The following is a 17,874-nucleotide window of genomic DNA, read 5'->3' as shown; positions in this document are numbered from 1 at the left end:
AAGGACAGGCCAGCTTTCTCACTGTGGCCACTACCTGTCCCATTTCCCAGAGAGGAATGGCCTGGAGGCTGGCCAGCTGCACTGCAACTTAGTGCCCCTCCCCCTCCCCTCCCCCGCCCACCAGTGGCCTCAGAACCAATGCAAGTCACTCACTGCCCATGGCCCTGCTTAGTAGTGGTGCCTGGCACTGTAGCCAATGGGGACTGGCAGGAGGAAGGAGCTTATTAGTCTGATAAAGATCTGGGGACCCCACCCTGCCCCCTCCCTCAACTTCCCTAGGGCCCTGGCTCAGGCTGGACTGGCTCCCCCACCCTGAAGGCGCCTTCATCCACGGCATCTTCCATCCGCCCTTTCAGAGGCAGGCCCAGTGCCCTGCCTGCTCTTCCTCCCCGCCAGCTCCCAGAAGGCTTGGAGCCCAGACACCTGCTCACCCGCCACCACCTGGGCTCCGCCTGGGCCTGCCCGGCACGCACCCCGGCCACCAAGGGCAGCAGCTTTTCCAGAATTTGGCTGGCAGGCCCAGTCACCCCACCTCGCCACCTCACCACTGCACCTCAGAGGCCAGCCCTGTCCACTCCACTCTGTGCCTGGCTTCTCTTGCCTGCCTTGGGCCTTCGTGTGGCCCCTCCACGGTGTCTGGGACTGAGTGCCCCTCTTGCCTCCTGAAGAGCAGCCATGGCCACCTACAAAGTCAGGGTGGCCACAGGCACCGACCTCTTGTCGGGAACACGGGACTCCATCTCACTGACCATTGTGGGGACGCAAGGAGAGAGCCATAAGCAGCTGCTGAACCACTTTGGGAGAGACTTTGCAACTGGGGCGGTAAGAGTGTGTGTGTGTGTGTGTGTGTGTGTGTGTCTGTCTGTCTGTCTGTCTGTGTGTCTGTGTGTGTCTATGTGTGTCTGTGTGTGTCTGTGTGTCTTTGTGGCCCCGGGAGGGGTGAAGGTGCGCAGGGGGAGCCAGGTGAGCCGAGCTTGGCGAGGAGAGGCTGGAGAGCCAAGGCACAGCTCTGAAGGCAGTGGGCTCCCCGGTGGCTCTACACGCCTTGTCCAGAGCTGGCTTCCAGCCCTCGCCCATGTCCCAGATCTCTGGGCCATCCTTCTCCATCCTGCTCCTTCATCTCTAACCCTTTCAGGCGTTCCTCATCTCCCTCCCCATCCTTTTCTTCTCTCTCCCTCTTCCTCAGCCCTCTCTCCCTGTCTCTGCCTATCCTGCATCTCTCTTTTCTCAATCCTTTCCACCTGCTTTCCTTCCCCTTTGCTCTCCTCCCCTTTCTGTCTTACCCCCTCTCCCGCATCCCTCTCTCTTCCATTCTCAGTCACTCTTCCTAATTCAGCTGCCTCCTAACTGTCTCACATTTGCACTGGATTCTCTGTGACTTAAAATGGCATCAGACCAGCCTGTCCAGTGGAAGGCACGCTTTGCGGGCCCTCAGACCTGATTTTGAGTCAGACCCAGCCACCTGCTGCTAGGCGACCTTAATAGGTCACTCTGTCTATGTGGCCATTCTGAATATCTGCATCTTCATTGATGAATGGGAGAAGGGGCTGGCTGGGCCTCTCCCCACTCGAAAACTGTAGAGTGCTACCCAAGTCCCCAGGGGTCTGAAGGTTTCCTGCAACCTCAGGTGCCTGGAGAGGGGAGTGGGAGAAGACAGGAGCTGGGGATGGAGAGAAGGAGGGGCTGGAGTCCTACACAGCCCTGGGTAGAGGAATCCAGTAGGAGACCCCCAAGCTGGAGAAGTCAGAAGGAAGCTCAATGATCAGGTCAATATCCTGTCCCTCCGTCAGTCCAGGGAGGTGAGCAATGCGCAGCATGAGCAGGGCCTGGGTGAGGGGCCAGAGGGGTGGGCGGCCTGGGAGCCAGGGTGAAGTCCTGCCCGCTCAGCCAGGCTTGCATCCTGCCTAGGTGGACCAGTACACCGTGCAGTGTCCTCAGGACCTGGGTGAGCTCATCATCATCCGCCTGCACAAAGAGCGGTACTCCTTCTTCCCCAAGGACCCTTGGTACTGCAACTATGTGCAGATCTGTGCCCCCAACGGCCGTATCTACCACTTCCCCGCCTACCAGTGGATGGATGGCTACGAGACCCTGGCACTCCGGGAGGCCACAGGTAAGCCCTCATCACCCTGCTCCATCCTATGGCCGTGAGGCCTCTAGCTCCAGCCTGCTACCCTGGCATGGCACCCAGGCTCCCATCAAGCCAGAGCGGGGCCCAGCCCCACCAGGGACTCCTGGGCTCTCCTGCCACTGTCAAACATTTCCCTCAGTCAGTGCTGCTGCCCTGAGCTCAGCATGGGGCTGCACACTGGAGGAAGAGAGGTGCCTGAGGCCTAGCGGCTACCCTCAGCATCCCCATCTGGCAGCAGACAGCATTCCCAGAGTGCGCTCCCCGCTACATCTCCAGTCCTCCCTGACTCCTAAAAGATGCCCGGCCACGTTAAAAAGACCCCTTGTGATGCTAAGTACAGGCTCAGGACTCTCACAGGAGGCCTATTTATGATGCCAATCATATGCGCTCCAGAAAGACGCCCTGTTACTCCAGCAGGATTCTGTTACTATAACAGGATGCCCCATTATTCCAACCAGCACCTTGCTATCCCATTTAGAAGCCCTTTGAGTTCAACAGGTCTCCATGGTGCTGTAGTCTTATAATTATGACGCCCTGGCTTTCTTTTTTTGAGACGGAGTTTCCCTCTTGTTGCCCAGGCTGGAGTGCAATGGCACGATCTCGGCTCACTGCAACCTCCACCTCCCAGATTCAAGCGATTCTCCTGCCTCAGCCTCCTGATGCTAATTTTTGCATTTTTAGTAGAGATGGGGTTTCACCTTGTTGGCCAGGCTGGTCTCAAACTCCTGAACTCCGGTGATCTGCCTGCCTCAGCCTCCCAAAATGCTGGCATTACAGGCAGGAGCCCCAGTTTTCTAATTGAGCATTTTTTAGACTGATGGGATGTTCTATTGCTCCAAAGGACTCCCTATTTTCCCAACAGGACACCATATTTCTCTAACAGGATGCACTGTTACTCCAAAAGGCCCCCCTTAATCCACTAAGGATCTGTCTAGTAGAGGCCCTGTTATTCAGATAGACTGTCAGGGTTTCTCCAAGGTTAAGGCTGGCTAAGGTTGCCCAGTGGCTTTTCCAGTTGCTTGGTTACTCCCATGGGAGAGACATAGGACCTGAGTGGCTGAGCTCCTTGCACCCACCCCTGCCAGAGCCCCTTGTGTGGTGGGCTGGGGTCAGCTTCCTAATTTGTGGTGCTACATGAGGACTGGGGGCCTGTCCTCTCTTATCCCCCAGTTCCACCACCTGAGTGTCTGTTGGCTTCCCTTGAGGCGAATGGGAGGGAAAGGCTGAGCTGAGGACACCCAGGGCCCGAAGCCCCATCCTCCCTTCAGCTGACTACCTCTCTTCCGTTTCTCATTGCCCTGTGCTGGAATCTTCCCCCAGGATTGGGGAACAGGGCCTGAGCCGGGGAAAGGAGAGGCGAGGAAAGCCTGGGAGATGGTGAGCATGCCAAGGGGAGGGTCTCACTGGGGACACAGAGCATCTTCCTGCAGTGACAGGTCTGGGTGACATGGAAGCAGGGGACAGGCAGGGTGACGCTGGTGGCCAGGCAGGAATGGGGTTGGGTGGGGCCGCTGCCACGCAACAGGACAGGGAGACTTGAGTCACCCATAGGGCCCTCAAAGGAGTGAGGCTTCCGCCTTGGGGATGAAAACGAGCTGGGTCTCTGGGTTGCACAACTCCAGGGAGCACTGTTCATCCAGAATACAACATGAGCTGAGGCAGGTGGAGGAGGGAGAGGGTGGTGAGGTAAGGGACTTGAGGGGAAATGATGGGCTGCAGCGGTAGGCACAGGCCAGCCTGGGGACCACCAGCCAGGGTGCTGTAGAAAGACGGACCTGGACTTAGGTCTCAGTTCTTCCGCTGACTAGCTGGACATTTGGGCATATTTCCAAATTCTTTTTTTTTGAGATGGAGTCTCGCTCTGTCGCCCTGGAGTGCAGTGGTGCAATCTTGGCTCACTGCAACCTCCACCTTCCAGGTTCAAGTGATTCTCCTGCCTCAGCCTCCTGAGTAGCTGGGACTACAGGCGTGTGCCACCACGCCCGGCTAATTTTTTGTATTTTTAGTACAGACGGGGTTTCACCGTGTTATCCAGGATGGTTTCGATCTCCTGACCTTGTGATCTGCCTGCCTTGGCCTCCCAAAGTGCTGGGATTACAGGTGTGAGCCACCGCACCCGGCCACATTTCCAAATTCTTCTAAGCCTTGGTGCCCTCATCTGTAAAATGGAGATAACAACAGAACCTACTTCACAGGATGGATGTGAGAATCCAATAAGATGACATCTGAATGGAGTTGGTTTTTTTTGTTTTGTTTTTGTTTTTGTTTTTTTTTGAGACAGAGTCTCGCTCCGTCACCCAGGCTGGAGTGCAGTGGCATGATCTCAGCTCATTGTAACCTCTGCTTCCTGGGTTCAAGCGATTTTCCTGCTTCAGCCTCCAGAGTAGCTGGGATTACAGGCGTGCAACACCATACCCAGCTAATTTTTGTATTTTTAGTGGAGATGGGGTTTCATCATGTTGGTCAGGCTGGTCTTGAATTCCTGACCTCATGATCCACCTGCCTTGGCCGCCCAAAGTGCTGGGATTACAGGCGTGAACCACCGCACCTGGCCTGAACAGAATTTTAAAAGGCTTAACAACTGTTGGTGGTCAGAAGCAGCCCGCTACGGGGCAAATCCAGCCTTGTCCCCACGTAATACATAATAGCGACTGTTTCTCCTTGTAAAATGGGCATGGGGATACAGTCCTTTAGCTGAAACTGTTGATTCCAGGGGTGTTTTGAAATTTGGATTTTATTGAGAAGCTACATACACATGTATCTGTACACATGTGTGTATGTTTATATAAAATATGTATATGTATACATACATATCTTCATCTATAAATCTATATCACACACATACCCCATATATTATGTGCTATATCTACCACAGGGCACCCCAATCAAATATACTAACACTTCCCAGTAAAAACTATGAATAGTTAGACCCAGTGAGTTAAATAAAGATTGTATATATCCTCAGGGAGATTCACAGCAGGCTTTGTCAACCAATGAATTTGTTGTGGAACAAACAGACAAACTTGATTTCCACAGCTTTCTGTACTTTGCAGTTGTGAAGAAGGGGTCACCAGCCTATAGTAATAGTCACCTGCCTCATAGGGTGCTTCTTAGGCTTAGATTAATAAAAATAAAGTGTCTACAAAGTGCCTGGTGTTGGGGACCAGCCTCAACACCACCTGTAGGGTACCCAAAGTCCAGTGGTGACGAAGGAATGAGAAGAGACAGGTTAAGAGTGCAAAAAGAGTGGGGGCCAGGGAGGCAGTTGCAAAATGGAGGCTGCAAAAGGCCCAGAGTTCTGGTCTCCACACTATTTATTGAGTACAGTCACTTAGATCTAAGAAGCAGATGTTCAGGGCGAAACACTGAAAGGGAGGCAGTGCATCACAGGTGTAATCTATAGCAATAGCGGTTTAAACGAATCTCCTTTGTGCTCAAACAGCACATCTTTAACTTATCGGAGAGCAGCTAGTGGGAACAGGCTTAACTAGGAGCCTGCGCGTCTGTCCACATTCCAGGTTTCAAAGGAGTGTCTTTCTCCTTGAACACAGTGTTTATAGATAAGACAGCAGGTTAACGCTCAGAGCATGGGAACATAATGGCGATAAGAACGCTTTCCTCCTCAGAGGCCTTTTGTGACTTTCCACAGCTTACTGTCACATATGTTTATGGCCAGTTTATACAGGCACCGCACAAGCCCTTTTCCCAATACCTGGGACCTAGTAAGTGCTAAACAACTGTCAGTTACTAATATTTCAGTGGTATATACCCAAAGGAAAAGAAATCAACATATAAAAAGATGCCTTATTTATTGTGGCACTATTCACACTAGCAAAGATATGGAATCACCCTAAGTGCCCTAATGGATGACTGGATAAAGAAAATGTGGTATATATACACAGTGGAATACTATTCAGTCATGAAAAAAATGAAATCATGTCATTTGCAGCAACATGGATGGAACTGGAAGTCATTATCTTAAGTGAAACAAGCCAGACCAGAAAGTCAAATACCAAATGTTCTCACCCATAAATGGGTGTTAAAAAATGTGTACACATGGGCCAGGTGTGGTGGCTCACACCTATAATCCCAGCACTTTGGGAGGCAGAGGCGGGCAGATGACCTGAGGTCAGGAGTTCGAGACCACCCTGGACAACATGGCGAAACCACGTGTCTACTAAAAATACAAAAAGTAGCCGGGCATGGTGGCAGGCACCTGTAATCCCAGCTACTGCGGACACTGAGGCAGCAGAATCGCTTGAACCCAGGAGGCAGAGGTTGCAGTGAGCCGCCATCATGCCATTGCATTCCAGGCTGGGTGACAAGAACGAGACTCCATTAAAAAAAAAATGTGTACACATGGACATAGCAAAACAATAGACAATGGAGACTCTCAAGGGTGAGAGGATGGGAGGGGGTGGATGATGAGAAATTACTTAATGGGTACAATATACTTTATTTGGGTGATGGGTAACCTAAAGCCCTAACTTGGCCACTATGCATGTAACAACATTGCTCTTATACTCCATGAATTTATAGAAATAAAAAATATTTCAGTGGGTCTAGAGGAGGGACTTTTTGCAGCAGCAGAGCTTAGCTTGACAGTAGAGCAAGAGGAAAGAGGGTGGGTCCGTGATTCTTTTATCTGATATTTCCGGACAGGACGCACCTTCACTCTCCCAAGGTGAGCCTTCCCACTCCTTGGTCATGGGCCCCCCCAGAGCCGACCTGGGGCACAGAAGCTGAACTCCTGCTTCCTGAAGTGGGCAGGGGCAAGGGTCAGCCCTTGAGTCCGCTCCTTGGTCTCCCTACAGGAAAGACAACAGCAGATGACTCGCTCCCCGTCCTCCTGGAGCACAGAAAAGAGGAGATCAGAGCCAAGCAGGACTTCTACCAGTGAGGGGGCGGGTGGCAGAGTCTGGGCGCCCGGCAGGGGTCCAGGGAGGTGGGAGGCAGTGATGGCTCTGGCCCTTTGCCCTGGGGTGGTGCACGGGCATGAGGGTGACATCTCGGTTTCCCTTGCAGCTGGCGAGTCTTTCTTCCTGGCCTGCCCAGCTATGTGCACATTCCCAGTTACCGCCCTCCGGGGCGGAGGCATCGCAACCCCAACCGGCCTGAGTAAGGACCCGAAGCTGCGCTGCGCCCCTCCCATGGTTTTCCCCTGGGCGCCTGCCTCCTCCGCGCTCCCTGGATCCCAGTTGCCCTGCGCTTCTCCCCACAGGTGGAATGGCTATATTCCGGGATTCCCAATTCTCATCAACTTTAAGGCCACCAAGTTCCTGAACTTAAATCTCCGCTACTCCTTCCTCAAGACGGCCTCCTTCTTCGTCCGCCTGGGGCCCATGTGAGTGCGTGTGAGTGACGGGAGAACGAGGGCTCCTGCAAGGACTTTCCCTCTCCCCCAACCTTGGCGGCCTCCAAGACAGCCCCAGAGGTTGGAATGGCCAGGAAGGCAGAGAGGGAGCTGAAGCGCAGACCCAGAAAACCTGAGACATGATCCCAGAGACCTAGAGATGCAAAGATCTTGAGACATGGGACCCAGAGACTTTGCGACGCACAGACCCTGAGACCCAGAGACCTAAGTGGATGGGGCGGCCCCGCCACCTGCCCCAGCCGGCGCTTGGCAGCCCCTCTGAAGGCCTCTTCCTGGAATCCCATCTCCTAGGGCACTGGCTTTCAAAGTCCGCGGCCTGTTGGACTGCAAACATTCGTGGAAGAGGCTGAAGGACATTAGGAAAATTTTCCCTGGCAAGAAATCTGTCGTCTCCGGTATGGAATGGGGCGTCCCGGATCGAGAAGGGGGAGCCAGGCGGTCTCCGGCGTGCTAGGCGGGCCCCTCACTTCGGGGCAGTGGGACTGGAGAGGCAGCGAGGCGCGCGCGCGCCCTCTGGCGGCTTCTTGGGAAATGTCGCCCCGGGCTCCTCCGGCCGCTCAGCGCGAGGCTGGGGGCTTCGTTTTCCTCCCCGACTCCTCTCGGTGCCCATAGTCTTCTTCTGTCCCATGCTTCTCCGTCCCCGAGGGGGACCGGGCCGCCTTGTGACGCCCTCGCGCCGTCCTCGCAGAGTACGTGGCCGAGCACTGGGCAGAGGACACCTTCTTTGGGTACCAGTACCTCAACGGCGTCAACCCCGGCCTGATCCGCCGCTGCACGCGGATCCCAGACAAGTTCCCCGTCACAGACGACATGGTGGCTCCGTTCCTGGGCGAGGGAACGTGCTTGCAAGCGGAGCTGGAGGTGAGGCCCGCTCCGGCGGAGACCCCGGCCCTCCTCCCGGCCTCCCTCGCGGGCATCCCCGTCTCTCCCCACCTCCGGCGCCCGCGCCAGTCCCAGGCAAACCTGCACCCCGCGTCCCTGTCCCCGTCCCACCCCTGCCCCTAGTCGCCAGCGCCCTGTGCACCTGTGGCGCGGGTCACGGGCTTCCCGTGTGGGTGCCTACTTGCCACCCATCGCGGCTCCCCTCCAGAAGGGGAACATTTACCTGGCCGACTACCGCATCATGGAGGGCATCCCCACCGTGGAGCTCAGCGGCCGGAAGCAGCACCACTGTGCCCCCCTCTGCCTGCTGCACTTCGGACCCGAGGGCAAGATGATGCCCATCGCCATCCAGGTGCCTGGGCTGCAGGCGGCGCTGCCGCTGAGCCTCTGTGTGCGCGAATGTTCCTCCGAGTGTGCGCGCGCTTATGTGAGCGTGTGGACCTGCGTGTATTCAGCCGTCTCTCGGTATCCTTGAGAGATTGGTTCCAGGACCTCCCCGGGGTGCCAAAATCTGCAGATGCTCAAGTTTCTTATATAAAATGTCCCAGTATTGCCGGACGCGGTGGCTCACGCCTGTAATCCCAGCACTTTGGGAGGCCGAGGCGGGCGGATCACGAAGTCAGGAGATCGAGACCATCCTGGCTAACACGGTGAAACCCCGTCTCTACTAAAAATACAAAAATTTAGCCGGGCGTGGTGGCGGGCGCCTGTAGTCCCAGCTACTCGGGAGGCTGAGGCAGGAGAATGGCGTGAACCCAGGAAGCGGAGCTTGCAGTGAGCCTAGATCATGCCACTGCATGTCGCTCTGGGCGACAGAGCGAGACTCAATCTCAAAAAAAAAAAAAAAAAAGTCCCAGTATTTACATATAACTTACACACATCTTCTTGTGTGTTGGGATCACAGGCGTGAGCCACCGCGTCCAGCCTGGGCACATTTTTCTAGTTCATATAAAAGCCCGGTATGGGCTGGGAGCAGCTCAGGTTTGTATGCCCGAATAGGCTTAGGTGGAGATGCACCTTGCAAGGCTCAAGGACCGCCTTGGCAGTTCCCCGCCTCTCAGCTGCTTGCTGTCTTGGTGCCCTGAGGTACAGAAGTACAAAGTGCGCTGCTCAGCGGAGCTGGGTGAGCTCTTGCTGCTGCGTGTACACAAGGAGCGCTACGCTTTCTTCCATGTTGCACTCCTGGCCTCAAGCGATTCTCCCGCCTCAGCCTCCCAAAGTGCTGGGACTACAGGCGTGAGCCACCTCGCCCGGCCCTCTTGTGTATTTTCAATCCTCTCTAGGCCCGCTCTCTAGGCCCGGTGTGGTGGCTCACGCCTGTAATCCCAGCACTTTGGGAGGCCGACGAGGGCAGATTACCTGAGGTCAGGAGCTCAAGACCAGCTTGGCCAACATGGGGAAAGCCCATCTTTACTAAAACTACAAAAATTAGCTGGGCATGGTGGGGGGCGGCGCCTGTAGTCCCAGATATTCAGGAGGCTGAGGCAGGAGAATCTCTTGAGCCCAGGAGGCAGAGGTTGCCATGAGCAGAGATCGTGCCACTGCACTCCAGCCTGGTGACAGAGCAAGACTCCTTCTCAAAAAAAAAAATAAATAAATAAATAAATAAAATGAAATAAAATAGATCCTTTCTGGATTTCTTATAGTACCCAATACAATACAATGTAAACGCTATGTAGATAGTTGTTACACTGTATTGTTTAGGGAACGACAAGGAAAAAAAGTCTGTACACGTTCAGTAGAGACACTTTTTTTTCCCAGAATATTTTCCATCTGTTGCTGGTGGAATCCACTGGTGTGGAACCCATGGATACGGAGGGCCAGCTGTACTTGTATGCCCCTATGTGTGTGCATCTGTGAGTGTGTGCATGTATATGTGTCTGTGGGGTGTGCTTGTCTCTTTGACTTCATCCATCCATCCACCTGGAAAACCAGTCCCTGAAGGGGGTCAGGTCCCTACTGGAAATACTGAGATAATTAGACTTAGCCTCTGCCTTGGGAATCTGGTCTGGCAGAGGAAGGAACTGGGTGTTTCCTTCCCAGAGGTCCCCCCAAGGGTCATGTGCAAGTTAGAAAGAGGCTCCCTCTGGGGGGATGGGCCAGAGCCCCAGAGCCTGATGCTCCTGGCTCCTTAATGGAATAGCGTAGGCTGATTTCAGTGATCTGCCTGCCCCCTGAGGGGCTAGGAATCCTTGTGCAGTGCACAACCTGCACACCTGAATGTGGTGGAGGTGTGGCTGAAGTAAGGAAGTCTTGCCAGAGGAGGCAGCTTGTGAGATGGTTCTTGAAGAATAAGTGGGAGCTGCCAGGTAGAGACAGGGGCAAGAGGAAGGTACTGCAGTTGAGCAGAGGGAACAGCAAGATCAAATGTGGGGAGGGAGGAAAGGCCCAGGGGTGCTCAGGGGACCAGTGGGACCGGAGCTTAGGAGTGTTTTCACCTTCTCATACTCCCTTCTGCCTCCTTCCTGCGGTGGGGACTTTATGTGTGTGGGTCTCTACCCTAACCTAACCCTTTCTCTTTCACCACCCCTAGCTCAGCCAGACCCCTGGGCCAGATTGCCCCATCTTCCTGCCCAGTGATTCTGAGTGGGACTGGCTGCTAGCCAAGACGTGGGTACGCTATGCGGAGTTCTACAGCCACGAGGCCATCGCCCACCTGCTGGAGACCCACCTCATTGCCGAGGCCTTCTGCCTGGCCTTGCTGAGGAACCTGCCCATGTGCCACCCCCTCTACAAGGTATGGGCTTGGGAGAAGGGGCCTCCCCCAGGCATCATGGCCGTCACCTGGCCTCCGAAAGCCCCCAGGCCCACTGAGCAGTCAGAGAGACTCCAGTCAGCCTGGGGGGCATCTGGGGACCACAAGAGAGGGCTTGGCATAGGGACTTCCCAGAGTGAGCAGATCTGATGTTACAGAAATGGGGAGCTGAGCTCCTTTGGGGGCCACTTCAGCCCTCTCTCTTCATCCTCCTTGCTCTCCCCACAGCTTCTCATCCCCCATACCCGATACACAGTCCAGATCAACAGCATTGGCCGGGCCGTTCTCCTCAATGAGGGGGGGCTCTCTGCCAAGGTAAGACTTCTGCCCCCAACCCCAACGAGACATTTGTTTTCCTCTGGCCTTTGCAGTTAGATGAAGAGGAGGACTTCCCATTTGCCTTTGGGTCATCATGAGGGGGCATGAAGGGAGGGAGCTGGATGCAGTTGGTTCTCCTGTCTAGAAAGGAGCAGAGGCAGGGCTGGTGTGCTGGCCCGGAGCAGGATTGTTCCTGGAGGTGGGGTGGGCTGGGTCAGGGGTTACAGGGGCACTTAATGGGATCCTAGAGGACCTGAAGGGGTGCCAGGGATGCCTGTCCGGCTCCAGGATCTGCCTCCTCCCTCACAGGGCATGTCCCTGGGCGTGGAAGGCTTTGCTGGGGTGATGGTACGGGCTCTGTCGGAGCTCACCTATGACAGCCTCTACCTCCCCAATGACTTTGTGGAGCGTGGGGTCCAGGACCTGCCTGGATATTACTACCGCGATGACAGCTTGGCGGTGTGGAATGCACTGGAGAAGTGAGCTCAGGACAGCAGTGGGTGGCTCTCAGGGTGGACACCCTGGGATGTTGGAGAGGGTGTGCGGAGCTTCTAGAGAACTGAGTGTGGGTCTGGTGTCATCCAGGGGCTTGGCCTTGGGGAAGGGGCCTGCGGTCTGTGTGTCCACCACACCTACACCCTCAGCCCAGCAGGCCCCTTCCTTGCTTGGGTCCCCAGCCCACCTCTGCTGGCCAAATCGCTTCTGGGATCTGAGATGCCTGTAGGCCTTGCCCATCCCTTATAAGAGAGTCCTCTGGGTGTGTTCTGACCTTGCCAAGCCATCCTCTCCACTTCTGCCCCACAGGACTTGCCCTCCCACAGGCCTGGGGCAGCTCTGGGGCCAACTGAGGTCAGGGCACCCTGGGGGAGGTGGGAGAAGCCTGGCTGAGGAGTGGGAGGGGAGGAGGATCCAAACTGAGGCCCTGTCCCCTGGTCAGGTATGTGACGGAGATCATCACCTATTATTACCCGAGTGACGCAGCCGTGGAGGGTGACCCGGAATTGCAGTCCTGGGTGCAGGAAATATTTAAAGAGTGCCTCCTGGGGCGGGAGAGCTCAGGTATGGGCCTGGACACCTGGGCAATCAGGGGGAGCTGGGACTGAGGGGCAGCCCCCAGGCAGGTCTGCTAGGGCCCTCCTGGGCTGGATCAGAACATATTTTATTGTAGACTGAAGGAGACCAAATTGCTGCCCTAGGATTTTGACAGGCTCTTCTCTGGCCCCTGGAGCAGTGGCATCTCAGAGAGGTTGGGGAAGAAAACATGGCTGGCAATGGGTCCCTGTCTGAGATTAGGGGCTGTGAGTCATCTCTGCAGAGACCTGGAGGGGTCCCAGCCCCACCCCAGAAACAAATCTTTGTGGACTGTGAAATGGGGTATGAGTTCCAACAGGAAAGGGCAGGAGGCCAGGGAGCTGGCAGCTCCAGGAGAGGGGTGAAAGCGCCCTGAGGTCCCACCACCTGGGTACACACTCAACAAATATCCAGTGAGCATCCACAATGCAACACTGTGCTGGTTATTGAGGAGGCAAAAGGGAAAAAGACAGGTGATGAAGGTGCCTGCCTTCAAGGAGTTCACAGTCTGGGGTGGCAGGTAGTTCCCTAAAGTAAGTTGTGGGGAAGCCCAGGGAAGGCGCCTAACCCACTTTGGGAAGGGGTAGTGGAGAGAAGACAGGGCAGGAGCAGCAAGCTAAGATCTAGCTGAAATCTAACTTCTTGGCTAACATCTAGCTAAGATCTGCAGGATGGAGAGGTTAGCCTCGAGATGACTGAGGATGGGGACGGAGAGTTCTGCATGGGAGCAGTATGTGGAAAGTCGAGAAAGCCAGAGAGAGCATAGGGAGTTCCAGGAGCTGCTTACTGTAATCACGTTCTCTGCAACTGGAGCTTAGGGTGGGATGTGGGGAGGTTCCCAATGGGCTGAGGCTGAGGCCGTGAGCCACGGCCAGGCTGCACAGCCTGGTTAAGGGCCAGAGGGATCCAGGGAGGGTTTTGCAAGATCAGACTTGTATGCTAGAATATCAGGCTGCACTGGCAGTCAGGAGACAGTTAGGGAAGCTGTTGTGTCCAGGAGGGAAGACTGGGGACCTGACTAGGGTAAGGGCTGTGGGGATGCCACAGAGAATTCCAGAGCTAGAAATGACAGGACTGGGTGATGGTTTGAGTTTGGTGGTGAGGGGAGGGGGAGAGGAGGGAGGGGCCAAGGGCGACTCCACGTTTCAGACTTTTGCAACTGGATACGTGATGTACGTCATCCATTGATCTGGGGGCTAAAAGGAGGAGTGGTTAGGGAGGAAGATGATGGGTCTGGTTTGAATATGTGGGACTTTTGGAACCTGAGATCACCATGGCAACCAGGACACACCGGACAACAGGAAAGAGAAGCAACCTGAGGTTCACACGGGACAACAGGAAAGGGAAGCCAGCAGCTTGGTAGGGAAGATGTGTGGGACTGAGAAATCCATCTGGAGTGGGCACAGAGTCTGGAAGGAGGTGATGGGAGGGAGTGGAGGGGGGGCGCTGGGTTGAGTCGGGGCAGGACTCTTCCGAAGGAACCCAGGAAAGCCTCCTGCCTCTCCCAACTTCCCCAGGTCTGGGACCAGAGCGGCATCCCCAGGGAAACTGGAAGAGAGATCTGAGGGTCACTGGTTAGGCAGGGGCCAGGAGCAGCCCTGGAGGACTTCTGGCCAAGGCCTGCAGCCCTCCGTCCCCAGCCTTATGATCTGGGTTAGGGGAGATGGGGTTGCTGCCACAGGAGGGTCACGCAGGCAGGATGAGGGTACGGATGCGGCAGCTTGAAGCTTTTGCAAAACGGTGAGAGCGGGGCATGGTGGCGCCCTCTGCCGGGCAGCCAGTACCAGGGCACGACTGACGTCGCCTGGGCTTTTCCCCCGCCGGTCAGGCTTCCCTAGGTGCTTGCGGACCGTGCCTGAGCTGATCCGATATGTCACCATAGTCATCTACACCTGCTCTGCCAAGCACGCTGCTGTCAACACAGGCCAGGTACCGGTGGTCTCACCAGCCCAGGCCCAGCCCCAGGCTCAGACCTTCTAAATTTCGTCCATGCCCCAACCTCAAGCCCAGCCTCAGCCATAATCCCTGGTCCAGCCTCAACTTGTTCCAGCTTCAACTCCAGTCCCAACGGAAACCGAGCCTCAGCCCCAACTCTCAGCCCCAGCCCCACACCCAGCCCCACCCCCAGTCTAACCAACCCAGCCCAGCCTCAGCGCCAAGGGCGGGGAGTCCATCTCAGCGACTGGAGGGCGGGTGGTCAGCACCTGGTGGAAGGAAACTCCTGGGGTACTCTTCCACCCAGACCCGCCCCTCTATCCCACCTCCAGATGGAGTTCACCGCCTGGATGCCCAACTTCCCAGCGTCCATGCGGAATCCACCGATTCAGGCTAAGGGGCTGACCACTCTGGAGACCTTCATGGACACGTTGCCGGATGTGAAGACCACGTGCATCACGCTGCTGGTGCTCTGGACCCTCAGCCGAGAGCCTGACGACAGGGTGCGAGACGGGATGGGGGACTCTGAGCACAGGGAGGGGACCAGAAGCCGGGGATGGGGGAGGATAACTAGCGGCGTCAAGAGGGGAGCAGGGAGTGAGAGGCCACTGAAACCAAAGGGTGGAGGGGCCAGGGCCACCGGCAGGAGGAGGGGGTGCTGGCCGGCCCTGGTCCCAGCTGTCGAGCTCTCTGCCCGCAGCGGCCCCTGGGACACTTCCCGGACATTCACTTCGTGGAGGAGGCCCCGCGGAGGAGCATAGAGGCGTTCCGCCAGCGCCTGAACCAGATCTCACACGACATCCGCCAGCGCAACAAGTGCCTTCCCATCCCCTACTACTACCTGGACCCGGTGCTGATTGAGAACAGCATTTCTATTTAGGAGCGCGCTCCCCGTCTCTCCTCTCCCCATTCTGTGCCCTACTATTTTCAAACAAAACAAAACAAAACAAACAAGCAAAAAACACAAAAACCTCAGAGACCAAAACACCAAACAAACAAAAAAACAAAAAACCTTCCTCTCCCTGGGTCTGGCTGTGAATGCGCGCGGCAAGTTACTGGGGCGCTGGCGGCAGGGCTGGCGCCGCGGGGTGCAGGTGCAGGCTGTGCCGCGCGCTCTCACCGCGATTCCGTTCTCTGCGGCCGCGGGGTTCAGGTAGGAGTAGGGCAGCGCCAGGCCCCGGCTCCACTCCAGGACGTCCGCCGAGATCTGGGCCAGGCGGCTCTGCCGCGGGGCCTTCTCGGCGAAGTGCTCCTCTGGGTAGGTGTCCAGGAGGGGAGACGGAAAAGCTGGGACCTTGGCCGGCTGCATTTTCAGCCCACAACGATTCTGTTCCATCTTAAGTCTCCCTCCCAGGGGACTTAGTCCACCCAAGCCCAGCCCACGTAGGGGTCCTGGACCACTCCAGACCCATCCAACTTGAAACGTAAAACACCCGCCCACCTAGACAAAAGACTGCGGGCCACAAGAAACCCAGACCACCCCAAGCCCGGCTCACTCTGAAGCCCAGACCACTCTAAACTCCCCCTACTAGGAATCCACAACACCCTAAACCACACTCACCAGCAACCTAGTGGCTGCAAGCCCTGCCACCTAGGAGCCCAGCCTGCTAAGCTAAGTGCACCCTCCTAGTAGCCATTGTCCCCAGGATCCCTTCCTCAATGTTCCCACTCTCTAGAAGCTGAGACCCCAGCCATCCCCACCTGGGCCTTGCTTATGGTGGCCTTGGTTTCATTGCTGACCCCCCACAGGAGCACCAGGGTGTGGTGTGTGGCATCGACCGCAGGGAGTGAGGCTGCTTGTTCTGTCTGGCCCTTGGCGGTGGGCAGGGCAAGCCACAGGATGATAGGAATATTGGGGATCCAGGCACTGAATTCAGACCGACCCCTGCAAACTCAGTACAGAGCTTCCAGTGCTGCTAGGGCTGCTCCTCCCACGACCCTGCTTGTCCCCCAGGTCTGGCAGTGGCTCACCTGGCCGCTGTTGATGGCAGCATGTTGGGCTGAGCAGGTGACGATGATCATCGTGAAACACCGGATGAGCCCAGCACAATGGCCCAGGGTGGAGGGGACCCCCTAGATGGGAGTAAGGTAGAGAGAACAGAGCTGAGACTCAAGAGGCTGCTGCCCTGGGGCAGTGGACGCCACCTCTGAGAGCATTTGGCTTGGAAAACCCTCCTGGAAGATCTCCCTGACCCAGGCCTGGAGCTCTGAGTCCCTGCTCACTGCCGTATCGTCCGGGTAGTAGATGTTAACAATATTGGTCCCAAAGCTGGGGGGTCGGGAATACATGGTGACTAACAGCTGGGAGCCAACACTGCACAGGGGTGTGGGTTGGAAGGGGCCACTGAGACCTGCTGCCCACAAAGGGGGAAACTGAGGCCAAGGAAGGAAAACGGCCAACCACAGAGTGAACTGCAGAGCCAAGATCAAACCGGGAGGCTGTGCTCTTCACCATGCCATGCAAACAGAGGCCCGAGGGCCATGATTGATCTGCAGATGTGTTTTGATCAGCTGGCAAGGTTTTTCTGTTTGTTTTTCCAGTTGAATCACTTGCCAACATTTAAATATTAGAAGATGTCTGGTTTCTGCTGAAAAATCAGAAGATCTGGTCACAGTGATAGCTGGGTCACCACTGTCCCCATCAGACAAACATGAGTTTCCCACTGGCCACGGTCCCTGCCCACTCTTCTTCCTTAGCTTTTCTCTGCTCACTGGTCCTTGTAGGCATTTGGATTCCAAACCACAGGGAAGGATGAGACACCAGGTCCATCTGCCTTAGGACCGGCTGATTGGGTTCATTTCATCCACTGGTTCCCAAAGGGCCCTCCATCCCCAGCCATAGTAGGATGTGCAGACCCCTGCTGAGGAAGGAGCTCCTGCTGTGGATGTTCATATAGGGGAAGTCCCTGAGGACTTCAAGGGGGAGGTGGGACATGAGTTGGGCTTGAAGCAGGGGCATAATTTGAATTGGGAGAGAGGGAGAAATTAGGGTGCCTCGTCTCCCTAGGCCCAGTGTGTGCTGAGGTGGAAGAATGGAAGTAGGGACAGATTTCAGAGGGGCTGAGCTGCAGGGAACGCAGCATTGCATGTGGCGAGCCACTGGGCACCACTCGAGGCTAATGGGCAGCGGCACCGCCATCAATCTCGGTGCTGGAGGGAGGCCATTATGCAGGCTGGTGGCAGGAGCTGGGAACCCGCGGGAGGCCAGATGTTAAGAGGATCTGGCCATTGGGGTGGAGGCCACAGCTATACCCCAAGGCAGTCTCCTATGAGGAAGATTACAACGGAAAAACCTGGAGACACAGTGACTTTATCTATGGGGTGAATAGTAATCTTTTTTTTTTTTTTTTTTTGAGACGGAGTTTTGCTCTTGTTGCCCAGGCTGGAGTGCAATGGCACGATCTTGCT

At 55.9% G+C, this 17,874-nt stretch overlaps 1 protein-coding gene across 1 annotated transcript; it reads left to right on the top strand.

Moving 5' to 3' along the window:
- The first annotated feature begins 351 nt into the window (after nucleotides 1-351).
- On the top strand, nucleotides 352-16,466 carry ALOX12B (arachidonate 12-lipoxygenase, 12R type). Its single transcript, XM_004058536.5, has 15 exons — nucleotides 352-822; nucleotides 1,909-2,113; nucleotides 6,946-7,027; nucleotides 7,157-7,249; nucleotides 7,353-7,475; nucleotides 7,797-7,900; nucleotides 8,194-8,366; nucleotides 8,596-8,739; nucleotides 10,921-11,124; nucleotides 11,371-11,457; nucleotides 11,770-11,939; nucleotides 12,398-12,519; nucleotides 14,360-14,460; nucleotides 14,799-14,969; nucleotides 15,167-16,466. The coding sequence occupies exons 1-15, from the start codon at nucleotides 676-678 to the stop codon at nucleotides 15,344-15,346; spliced, it is 2,106 nt and encodes a 701-aa protein (XP_004058584.1). The 5' UTR covers nucleotides 352-675; the 3' UTR covers nucleotides 15,347-16,466.
- The last annotated feature ends 1,408 nt before the right edge of the window (nucleotides 16,467-17,874 follow it).

This window comes from Gorilla gorilla, chromosome 19, assembly GCF_029281585.2.
Source record: "Gorilla gorilla gorilla isolate KB3781 chromosome 19, NHGRI_mGorGor1-v2.1_pri, whole genome shotgun sequence".
NCBI lineage: Eukaryota > Metazoa > Chordata > Mammalia > Primates > Hominidae > Gorilla > Gorilla gorilla.
Note: the sequence above shows the minus strand (reverse complement) of the source record. Positions and strands in the feature narration are given on the sequence as shown.